General features: G+C 43.9%; 1 protein-coding gene across 1 annotated transcript; it reads left to right on the top strand.

The window, feature by feature from the left end:
* Positions 1–827: 827 nt before the first annotated feature.
* TREM1 (triggering receptor expressed on myeloid cells 1) lies at positions 828–9,847 on the top strand. Its single transcript, XM_008691922.2, has 4 exons — positions 828–983; positions 4,039–4,395; positions 5,765–5,978; positions 9,445–9,847. Exons 1-4 carry the CDS (start codon positions 935–937, stop codon positions 9,563–9,565), a joined length of 741 nt encoding a protein of 246 aa, XP_008690144.1. The 5' UTR covers positions 828–934; the 3' UTR covers positions 9,566–9,847.
* The last annotated feature ends 2,558 nt before the right edge of the window (positions 9,848–12,405 follow it).

The following is a 12,405-nucleotide window of genomic DNA, read 5'->3' as shown; positions in this document are numbered from 1 at the left end:
CAAGGAAATTCAAATCAAAACCACACTGAGATACCCCCTTACACCAGTTAGAATGGCAAAAATAGACAAGGCAAGAAACAACAATTGTTGGAGAGGATGTGGAGAAAGGGGATCCCTCCTACATTGTTGGTGGGAATGCAAGTTGGTACAGCCACTCTGGAAAACAGTGTGGAGGTCCCTTAAAAAGTTAAAAATTGAGCTACCCTATGATCCAGCCATTGCACTACAGGGTATTTACCCCAAAGATACAGACGTAGTGAAGAGAAGGGCCATATGCACCCCAATGTTCATAGCAGCAATGTCCACAATAGCTAAATCGTGGAGGGAGCCGAGATGCCCTTCAACAGATGACTGGATTAAGAAGCTGTGGTCCATATATACAATGGAATATTACTCAGCTATCAGAAAGAACGAGTTCTCAACATTTGCTACAACATGGACGGCACTGGAGGAGATAATGCTAAGTGAAATAAGTCAAGCACAGAAAGACAACTATCATATGATTTCTCTCATCTATGGAACATAAGAACTAGAATGATCAGTAGGGGAAGAAAGGGATAAAGAAAGGGGGGGTAATCAGAAGGGGGAATGAAACATGAGAGACTATGGACTATGAGAAACAAACTGAGGACTTCAGAGGGGAGGAGGGTGGGGGAATGGGATAAGCTGGGTATTTAAAACAAAACAAAACAAAACAAAACAAAACAAAAAAAAAAAACAAAAAAAAAACAAAGAAGCCTGACACTCGAACACTGTCTCTGGATTCCTGTGTTGTCCTTGATGTCTGCAGCCAAGACAACCAGTGACGAAAACAGAGCATTAGCCTCAGTACCTCCCAGAAATGACTTCATATCCTGTTATGCAACTTTTTGGAGCCTCTAGGTTAGAGTGTCCCAGGCACACCAGCGGCAGTTGGGGTTGGTGCACATGAAGGATGAGGAATGCCAGGCTTCGGGGGTTGCTCTGGATGCTCTTTATCTCAGGTAAAGTGGGGGAAGAGGCGTGATCAGAAGAGGCCTCTGCCCAGAACCTTGGGGATCCCACCATGAGAAAATCTTCCCTTCTCTTCAGAAGGTCCAGGGGGTGTGGCCACCCAGCAGAGAGCCAATCACTAGACTTGTCGGACTGGGTTTCTCTACCCAAACTTAACAGAGTCAGGAGACTATATAGGGCCTGAGAACAGAAATAAAAGGGGTGAATTAGGGAAACAGGATATCTGTGCGTTTTGATGTTGGCAAAGATAGGCACAACTCTGGGTGGGAAAATGCTAGAGTAAATCTAAACTTGACATGATCTGAAATCATTTTGTTTGAGTTTGAAGTTTTGTTTTCTTATATTCCATCATGGTGCTTTTGACGTGACTGTCTATTAACCCCCAAAGACACAATTCATTCAAAGTATTTCCCAGGGGCCTACTGTGGGCCAGGAAATCTGCTATTGCTGAGGAATAGCAGGACAGAAGTGAACAGAGGGGCTTGGTGCCCACATTCCTTTGGGCTGTGACTGCAGACCGCCATTGTCTGCTGGCGTTGGAGGGTGTTGTTGCCCTGGCTTGGCAGGTCTGCCCCCATGGCCACACCCTCACTTCTCTTGTTGTACAGCTCACACTTGGACTAAAGATGGAAGCATTTGGGGCTTTGGTTGTTCCTCCTCCTAATCCTTAGGAATAAATTGGGAAAATAACCAGAGAGGGGGAAAATGTCAATAGCAAGTGAAAAGAAGGGTTTAACTTGGAAAGACACAAAGATTACAGAGAGAGGGGACTTTCCAGGAACGCAACTACTTTGAGCAAGATCACAGACACTCACCTTTCAGAGCCAGCGCACACATAGCACTTTGAGTCTGTTTGGAGCTGGTGTGATAACCCAGATGGGCAGATAGGAGCTTGGTTCTCATTCGCTTGTGTCATATTCACGTTTTTCCAAAGCAGAACTGGGAGAAGATGGAGGGTTGATGCTTGTGTACTTGTGTGAGAGAAAGCCAGTGGTCTACATTTCATTGTGTCCTGTGGGGGCGGGTTTGGTGTAACCTAAAAACTCCCTGTAGCTCCTGTATCCTAAGGAGCAGAATCATTGGGCACCTATTCAGGCATGGGCTGGGACTGCCCTCATCTCAACCAGACAACTGCCTTAGGCAACATAGCTCTGGAGTTTAGAGCTGAGTCTGGGGTCAGACCATCCAGGCTTGAATCCTGATTCTACCACTTTCTATTGTGGAACTTTGGGCAAATCCCTTAATAACTTCTGGGTTATTAAATAACCTTTCTGTGCCTCAATTTCCTTATCTCTGAAATAGGAATAATGGCAGTATCAACCTTAAAAGTTATGGAGCTTAAATTATAAAGTTAGGAAGATTACATGAGCTAGGACTTTAAAACACTTAGCAATAAAAGGTATTCGGAATTCCTTTCTTGCAGTGGTACAAGAAATGGTGCACAGATAGCACTTCGGTGCTGAGTTCTTGCTGTCTCTTTTCACAAGAGATAGGTAAGGTTGTGCACAATCTCAGAATCCTGTAACTCCCACTCTCTTCGTCTACTTGGGTTGCTATCACAAAATAGCACAGACGGGTGGCTTATAAGCAACAGGTACTTATTTCTCACAATTCTGGAGGCTGGAAGTTCATATCATGCTGCAAATTTGGTTGGGTTTTGGTGAAGGCCCTCTTCCAGGTTGTGGACCACAGACTTCTCACTATGTCCTCCCAGGGTGGAGAGGGTGAGGGAGCTCTCTAGATCCCCTTTTATAAGGGCACTAATCCCTTTCGTGTGATCAGTCATGACCTAATCATCTCCCAAAGTCCTCACCTCCTAAAACCATCACCTTAGGGGTTTGGATTTCAACATATGAATTTGGGGGGGGGACACATACATTCAGACCACAGCATCTACCTTGCCCAGGGAGCTGGCAAATAATTTATCTATAACCTTTACATTAATGATACAGAGGGTGGACAGAGGAGGTGTGTATCTTCCTCAGAGCCCAGCACAGTGCCTGGCACACAGTAGGCTCTCAGCCATTGATTGATGAATGAATGAATGAATGAATGAGTGAGTGAGCCAAACTTGGCTTAAGACAGCCCTCAGTCTTGGCTCGCCTGTCTCTTGGAGGGGAATTCCTGACCAGAATTCAGAGGGCTTTCTAAGAAGCTTGTTATCTAGGTTTCCTTAGAAACTGCGGTCTGGTCCCAGAAGAATTGGCCTATTTTCATTTTCAAAATCCTCAGGAGTCCACAGGTGGGCTGTGATGACAGCCCAGGGACTCCATTAAAGGGGTAGCTGTTGGCATTTTTCAATGGGCATTCTCAGTGCTACTGTCCAAGGATTAAAATGTGTGTATGTGTGCACTAGTATTATTAATAGCAGTAGTAGTTGTAGGTAGTGGTAGCCTGACCCACAGTTTGCCCCAACATTACTGTCCCACCCATTATTTGGTGTTCCATGGAAGAAAGTAACCCAGGCTTGAGTGGATAAACTGTAGACCCTGTGGATAAGTTATAGAGCCCTGTTGTGTCCAGCCAAAAACACAGATCTAGATCTTACTTCCGCTCAACTTGATCCTCCCATTGGCAAAGCTCCCTTGGACCAGACCAGAATTGATTTCTTTTCCCTACTTAGATGAAGTTTCCCTAGCTGTTTGGAGGAATCACTGTCTGCTACTATCATGTCTTCAGATCCACTCATCACTCTGTACGTCCTCTATAATCTTCCCTTCTATCATACCCCTGTCACTCATGGTCTTGGTGTATGTCCCATGTTCTGCTTCCAATCAGGCAATTTTTTTCCTCTCAAAAACAATCATTTATGAAAGTTTGCACAAAGCATATGCAGTCTAGCTCTTGGAGTAAAAGAAAAATTATTCACAGTAAAAATATCTGGGCTTTAGTGCTGGCTTGCAGGGAAAGTTGCCTGTTCTCTGGAGGCCTTGAGGATCTCATCTGAAAAATTAGTGGTTGAACAAGAAGAGGCAGTTTCTCTCTTTTTTCCCAAAGAGAAGAAAACTATTCTTCACAGAGTCTAACTCTGATTCCTGCTTACAGAACTCCAAGCTGCAACTAAACCACGTGAAGAAAAGTATGTCTTAGCAGCGGGGGAGACCCTGAATGTACAATGTCCCTTCACCATCTGGAAGTACGCCAATAGCCGGAAAGCTTGGCAGAAGCTGATGGATAGAGGGGAGCCCCTGACACTTATTTTCACACAGAGTGTTTCAGGGAATCCCAGTCAAGTCTGGATGGGCAGGTACTTCCTAGAAGACATCCCCACTGAGGCCATACTGAAAGTCCAAATGACCAATCTTCAAGTGGAGGATTCAGGACTGTATCGGTGTGTGATCTATCAGCCTCCCAAGGACCCTGACATCCTGTCCCCCCTTGTCCGCCTGGTGGTGATTAAGGGTGAGTGACCTGGAGAGGGGTAAGAGGATGGGGAAAGCCAAGCCAGGTGGGGTGGTGGTGGTAGCACCAGCAGGGCTGTGGCTCAGGATTCCTAGCAGCCTGGCCTCTCCCAGAAGCTCCTTGTCTCTCATTTGAGGTCCTTGAGAGACATTTGGTCCAAAAGTAAGAAGGGGCCTCTATGCATGGGATTCCTCTTAGGGTAGCAGAGCTTAATTTGGGGTGCTATGGTAGGAAGTGGGGTACAGTGAAAGATGAGTGGTAGACTTGGATAATTCAGTCTCATTCTTTAGGTCTCCATATGGAAGTCATTTCATTGGGAAGCCTCTGTGATCCACTATTTCCTTCCCCTGGGTACATTTGATGGCCTTCCTGTGTGCTTCCAAAGCAGTGCTTCTCAGACTTTAGTGGGGGCACAAACCACCTGGGGATTTCATTTCAAAAGCAGCCTCTGTTACAATAGGCCTAGGGTGGGACCTAGATTCAGCATTTCTGATCTACTTGCAGGTGATACTGCTGCTGAGGCTGACCCATGGCTCCTGTTTTGGGTAGCAAAGCTCCAGAGCTCACTTTGTGTCCCCTCTCACAGTTGATGCTGTCTCACTGGGGAGTAGTGACCAGCTTACTTATCTGCCTCCCATGCTCATCTGTGAGTACCTTGAGAAAAGGGCCTGTGCCTTTCTCATCTCTGTATCCCTAACAACTAATGTAGTGTCTGGTACATAGTAGGACCTCAGTAGACGTTAATTGGAGACATTAAGGAAGGAGAGGAAAAGGAGGAAGTTTCAAGTTTCTAGCATCTGGGGAATCCTAAGCCTAAGGAAGAGAAGGCTCATATGTAATATATTAGTAAAAGATAATTTGAAAAGCAATATGCTAAGGTTCAGGTGAGGGCAAGGCAGAGAATGGTACAAGGTAGAGTAATCAGGGAATTGTTCTTGAAGAAGGTGATTGGTGAAGAATAGCAGGCGAGGGCATTTCCAGTGACAGGAATCACCTGAAAATTCCATTTCCCCCCTCTCCCTCCTTACCCACTTTCCTCCCTCCTTCTCTCTCTCACTCTTTCTTCCCTTCTCTGCTTTCCTTCCTTCTTTCCTTTTTCCTGCCTCTGACCCAGGCTGGTCTCACACTAATTCTTTAATCTTAGCAAAAGAAAAACTTGTTTCATGAGTGACCATGTTCATTTCCCTCCTCAGTTTCATTTACCCTGCCACCTATCCATCCATCTTTCCTTCCTTCCATCCTGCCATCCTTCCATCCTGCCTCCCTGCCTTCCTTCTATTCATCCTCCTATCCACTTGTCCACCCACCCACTCACCAAAAATTCACTCATCAACTTATCCATCCATTTATCCAATGTGCTTTCTTGCAGATCCTTTAGGCAGCACAGTCTCAGACAAGAATCCCACCGAGAACTTGGCTCAGATTTCCACCCTTCCTCCTACCACCACCAAGGCCCAGAGTACAGTCCTCAACAGCCCCAGGACTGTGACCCAACTCCTACCCAAATCAACTGCTGACATCTCCTCTCCTGGCTTTGGAGTCAACGTCACAAATGAGACGGATTTCACCAGCTATGGTTTCAGGTCTCTGGGCCTCCTGGTTTGATTCTGAGTCCATATGCTTGAGAAGATGTGGGGAGTCATGGATGGGGGAGTGGGGAGGGCAAGAGCAGACTTGAATCAACTAAGTCTGGTGAAACTTCCCTGGGGAAGAAGGGAGTGGTGCTAGAGTGGGAGGGGGCTGTTGGTGAGGCTGCCCCTCTCCCTGGTTCACTCTGTTTCCTTGCATACTAGAGGAGTAAGAAGAGGGAAAGGGTGTCTTTGCCGAATTCCAGTGGGTCTCAGCCAACCTCACCAGCCTTACAGTGTAGTGGAGTGAGGGTCCCTTGATTCTAATGCCAGTCAGATTGGCTGGCTGTGTGACTTTGGGTGAGTCACGAGTGCTCTGTGGCTTGTTTCCTTGTATATAGGGAGGCAGGCAGATGCAGAGCTGGAAGTGATAGTCTAGTCCAACGGCTCTCGTTTCAGTGGCTGCTGTGTGTTAGGATTACCTGGAGCATTTGCTTTTGCTTTGGCTTGTGCTTAATACTGATGCAGGTGCCCTCCTATAGACCAATAGATCAGGATTTCTGGAGATGGGGCTGTTCTCAGCACTTTTTATGAGATATTGAGGAGATTTCTTAATGTGCAGGCAAAGCTAAGAACCCCCCTTTACAGTTTATTATTAAATGTTGACTTATCTTTGAATGTGTTTATCATTAAATATTGAATTAACATAGAAATATTCATCCATATTCCCACTACTCTAACATGTCTGATCTCCACATTCTCTTTCTAGTCTTTATTCATGTCCATACATATTTAATACGGCAGTAATTCTAATGATAAACATTGCCACTATTCTTTGATGTTGCTACCTAGACTTCATGATTATAATTTCAACAGATGCATCCTTTTCTATCAATGAAAAAGCCGTGACTTACATCTTGACTTGCCTGTCTTTAGACACTGAGATTGTTTAAATTTTTTATAGTATTGATAACTTTGAGATGAACATTTTCGTAGACATCTTTTTTTCTTTTAAATTATTTACTTGAAAGAAATTCCCTTAAGAGAATGCGAATGTTTATATTGCTCCATATACATATTGCCAAATGGACTTCAAAGGTTGGAAACAATGTGTGTTCTCATCCATAATGTATACGTGAAACAGTTGTCAGTGCAGGGATCCTTTGCCTACAAGGATTTAGTATTTGGAAAATACTTCTGCTAAATTGGACATGAACTATCACGTGCCTTCATTTCTTTCTTGTTGCGGTTTAGAAGTTCCAGGAGTTATACGCAACTAATGAATCATCGAACTTTACATCAAAAACCAGGGATGTACTGTATGGTGACTAACACAATATAATAAAAAAAATATTAAAAAAAACCCAACCAAACAAACAAACAAAAAAAAAAACAAACAAAAACCAGGGATGTACTGTATGGTGACTAACACAATAAAAAAATATTAAAAGAAAAAAAAAGAAGTTCCAGGAGAGACAGGGGCTATCCACGCAGCGCTCCCCCCACCCCCCCAACAGTTGTTTCATTGGCAGCAGTGCCTGGTACATAGTAGGTGCTTATTAAATCTGTGTGAAGTAAATAAATGATCTACTGAGAATCAACATTTTTCTTTTTAAGTTACTTTGATTTTCCAGCATGAAAAGTCGAGAGTACCTACTTTGGCCCACATTGCTGTGGACGTTGCACCTCTCCTATTAACTTTATTTATTAATTAATATGAACTATTTTATTAGTCAGAATCCAGCCAGGGAAGCAGAAACCAGTGAGCTGTTTGAAAAAGAAATGTTTTGTACAGGGAGCTATTTGCCTAGGTCATGGAAGAAGTGAGCTTCCAATCTGGGCATGGATGAGGCTGGGGGCACCTCAGAGGAAGCCATCATCTCCTTGTCTTCAGGAGGGTTCCCAAGAAGCGGGCAGTGAGCAAAGTCTTCTGTAAATGTAGGAAGTGATCCCAGGTAAATCCATCCTGGAAGGGAGACCAGGAGAGAAGGAAGCTTAGCAAGGGTGTCATCACCAAGCTGAGTCCCACAGAGGGAAACTTTAGGGCTCAGTCCTGCAGGGGTTTTCTGCGACTTGTCTGTGTCAGAGGCTGGGGGAACTAGAGTATTTATACTCTCAAATTTCCAGTCCTCTGTTAGGGGTGGCTCAGGGGCACATGAATTCCCAGGCACTGGGGTGGGGGCTGTGGTCTGGTGGCCTGTGTACAGCCTCAGAAAGGGGTGTGTGCTTGCCCTCAAAAGTGGACACACTCCAGGAGCTCTGCTCATGAGAATGTGAAAGGGCTGGGAGGACAGGGGAAACTTGAAGGTCAAGTTAGCCCAGAGGAGCTGGGACCTTGGAACCATAGGCCGAACTGGTGCTGCGGAGGGCACTACTGTAAATGACAGTGGTCAGGAGCTGTCAGGGACTTAANCAGCCACTAGGACATGTAGTTTCAGGTGATGGAGGAGATGGAAGACAGGGAGGACGGGGCCCGGGGTGGGGGTGGGGGGGACTTCAGCATAAAGGACCTCTGCCGCTTCTATCGCCATTCTGTCATCTCTTCCTCAGAGATCTCGCCCATTTGCTTTTAAGTTTTGTATGGTCAGATGTGTTGATTTTAAAATTATTGCTTTGCTGTATTCCTTAATGTGCTTGATTCTATTTCCTGGTGATGTCCCTAGTTTTTTTGTCCCCCCATTTATTTAAATCTTTAGCCCATCTTGGGGAAGTGCATTTCTCTAAATGGTATAAATTGTACAAAAGATGACTTTTTCTTCGTATTATGATCCAGATATCACAAGATTATTTATGAAACAATGTTTGCCTATCTCCTGGGCTGCCGATTTCCTGAGGCTAAATTCAGACGTAACATTAGGTCAATATCTGGGCTTCTCTTTGTTTCACTGCCACCTATTACTCTTTTCACCCTGTGTCTTATCATGTGGATTAGCTGTGCTGTAATCTGTTTCCATATCACTGAGGCTAGACAGGCCATGCTTCCTCACTCATGCATATCTCTTTCTCATGGTATCCACTGATGCTTTTTCAGGACTTTTAGAATCATTACGCTAAAATCTGTAAAAATTCATGATGGGATTTGGGCAAGGATTGGATTCTTCTGGTTATAGGTGGGGAAACAGAGGCCAGAACAGTGAGGTGGCCCTCCCAGGAAGTAGGCCATACTGCTGGGACTAGAAACCAGGCCTCCTTGCTGGGTCTTCTCTCGCTGCTGCATCCCAGTGAGGAAGAGGAGCCCAGGCAGCCTGCCCTTTCTCCCAGGTGCCTCTTCTGCATATGGGTTCTATGCTCTTTACTAAATATATTTCCAGTCAGTAGTTTTAGGCAATGGGACACAGTAAAGGCCCAGGGCCAGTCAGTATGGGGACAGGTGCTAGAAGGGCTTAAGCAAATAAGAGAAGGGGCATGAAGGGCTTCTGTAAACACTCAGGTGTGAGGCGTGCCAGTGCTAACAGCAGCTCACATCTCTTCTTTCCCCCAGGGTTCCCGTGGTCAACATCGTCATTCTTGTGCTGTGTGGACTCCTGAGCAAGAGCCTGGTCTTCACTGTCCTGCTTGCTGTCACGCAGAGGTCATTGGACCCTAGGGCAGTGAAGCCATGAGAATGACCTCTGACCTCCAGCCACATCCCTCTGGCAGTTGTTCCCGAGGAGCGATGTGAGGGGGAAGGGAAGGTGGGGCAATGACATGAGTTGAATCTGTAACACAGATTATTTTTAAGGCTCATGTCCCACCTTCTCAGCCCTGCCAGCTCCCCTTGTTACACCAATAATCTTGGGTGTGTGTTTTGCCCCCTCAGAAGAGAAGATACAGCTGCCAACATGCCCATTCTACCAGTGGCTTGGGATTTGCCTTAAATAAAGAGGAGAGTCCAATGCTCTTCACTGTTGCTGTCTTGTGGTGATTTGTGAGGTACAGAGGGCACCACCACTAATTCTGCCTTTGTTCTTGCCCTGAGCCATAATAAAAGTTTTGGCCTGACCTGGACAGACCTCTTACTACAGAAGCATCCTGTTCTCCCTGCCCCTGGGCCTTCCTCTCCTCTACAATCAGATGCTTGGGTTTCTCTCTTCATCTGTGGCCCTCTCCTACATTCCCAGAGGAGGGGTTTGAAAACCATGGGTTGAGGAGAAGACAAGACACCGTGGTGAGAATACCATATTTGGGAAAGAGAAACCAAGTTAACCAAAAGGTTGTATCCTGGGGAAATACTGGATGAGATGGGATCCAAAGCACAGGATGGATAGAGAGTCTCATTTGTCAATCATGTGAATTATCAGGGGTACATTTGACCCCTGAACCCTCAGAATATACCCATGAAGGCCAAGAAGTATGCGACTAGAAACATACCTCAACATAAGAAAGACCTTATATAAAAACCCCGGAACTAACATTATACTTAAAAGGGGGAAACTGAGAGCTTTTCCCCTAAGGTCAGGAACAAGACAAGGATGTCCAGGCCCCCCACTTTTATTCAACTTAGTACTGGAAGTCCCAGCTGCAGAAATCAGACAACAAAAAGAAATAAAAGGCATCCAAGTTGGTAAGGAAGAAGTAAAACTTCCACTATGTGTAGATGACATGATACTCTATATAGAAAACCCTACAGACTCCACCAAAAAACTGCTAGTACTGATAAATGAATTCAGTAAGGTCACAGGATACAAAATCAATGTACAGAAATCCATTGCACTCCTATACACTAATAAAGAAGCAGTAGAAAGAGAAATTAAGAAAATAGTCCCATTTGCAATTACACCAAAAATAATAAGATACCTAGGAGTAAACTTAAACAAAAGGGTGAAAAACCTGTACTCTAAAAACTATAAAACACTGATGAAAGAAATTGCAGATGACACAAAGAAATGGAATTCATTCCAAGTTCATGGATTGGGAGAACAAATATATTTTTTTATAATAACATTTTTTATTATATTATGTTAGTCACCATACAGTACATCCCTAGTTTTTGATGTAAAGTTCCATGATTCATTACTTGTGTATAACACCCAGTGCACCATGCAATATGTGTCCTCCTTAATACCCATCACAAATATTGTTAAAATTTCTATACCACCCAAAACAATCTTCAGATTTCAAGGAATCCCTATCAAAATACCAACAGCATTTTTCACAGAACTAGAACAAACAATCCTAAAATTTGTATGGAACCACAAAAGACCCTGAATAGCCAAAGCAATCTTGAAAGAGAAAAACAAAACTGGACACATCACAATCTTGGACTCTAAGTTATATTGCAAAGCTGTAGTAATCAAAACAGTATGGTATTGGCACAAAAATAGACACATGGATCAATGGAACAAAACAGAAAGTCCAGAAATAAACCTACAGTTATATGGTCAATTAATCTTTGACAAAGGAGGCAAGAATATGCAATGGGAAAAATACAGTCCCTTTAACAAATAGTGTTGGGAAAACTGGACAGTAACATACAAAAGAATGAAACTGGACCACTTTTGTACACCATATACAAAAATAAATTCAAAATTGATTAAGGACCTAATGTGAGACCTGAAACCATAAAAATTCTAGAAGAGAGCAAAGGCAGTTATCTCCCTGACATTGTTCATATCAACATCTTTCTTTTTTTTTAATGTTTTTTTATTATATTATGTTAGTCACCATACAGTACAACCCTGGTTTTTGATGTAAAGTTCCATGATTCATTAGTTGCGTATAACACCCAGTGCACCATGCAATACGTGCCCTCCTCACTACCCATCACCCCTCTGGAGTCCTCAGTTTGTTTCTCATAGTCCATAGTCTCTCATGTTTCATTCCCCCTTCTGATTACCCCCCCTTTCTTTATCCCTTTCTTCCCCTACTGATCATTCTAGTTCTTATGTTCCATAGATGAGAGAAACCATATGATAATTGTCTTTCTCTGCTTGACTTATTTCACTTAGCATTATCTCCTCCAGTGCAGTCCATGTTGCAGCAAATGTTGAGAATTCGTTCTTTCTGATAGCTGAGTAATATTCCATTGTATATATGGACCACAACTTCTTAATCCAGTCATCTGTTGAAGGGCATCTCGGTTCCTTCCACAATTTAGCTATCATGGACAATGCTGCTATGAACATTGGGGTGCATATGGCCCTTCTCTTCACTACGTCTGTATCTTTGGGGTAAACACCCAGTAGTGCAATGGCTGGATCATAGGGTAGCTCAATTTTTAACTTTTTAAGGGACCTCCACACTGTTTTCCAGAGTGGCTGTACCAACTTGCATTCCCACCAACAATGTAGGAGGGATCCCCTTTCTCCACATCTTCTCCAGCAATTGTTGTTTCTTGCCTTGTCAATTTTTGCCATTCTAACTGGCTGTAAGGTGGTATCTTAGTGTGGTTTTGATTTGAATTTCCCTGATGGCTAATGATTTTGAACATTTTTTCATGTGTCTGTTAGCCATTTGTATGTCT

The sequence above is a fragment of the Ursus maritimus genome, unplaced genomic scaffold (assembly GCF_017311325.1).
Source record: "Ursus maritimus isolate PB19 unplaced genomic scaffold, ASM1731132v1 scaffold_29, whole genome shotgun sequence".
Lineage (NCBI taxonomy): Eukaryota > Metazoa > Chordata > Mammalia > Carnivora > Ursidae > Ursus > Ursus maritimus.
This window is presented reverse-complemented; position numbering and strand designations above follow the sequence as displayed.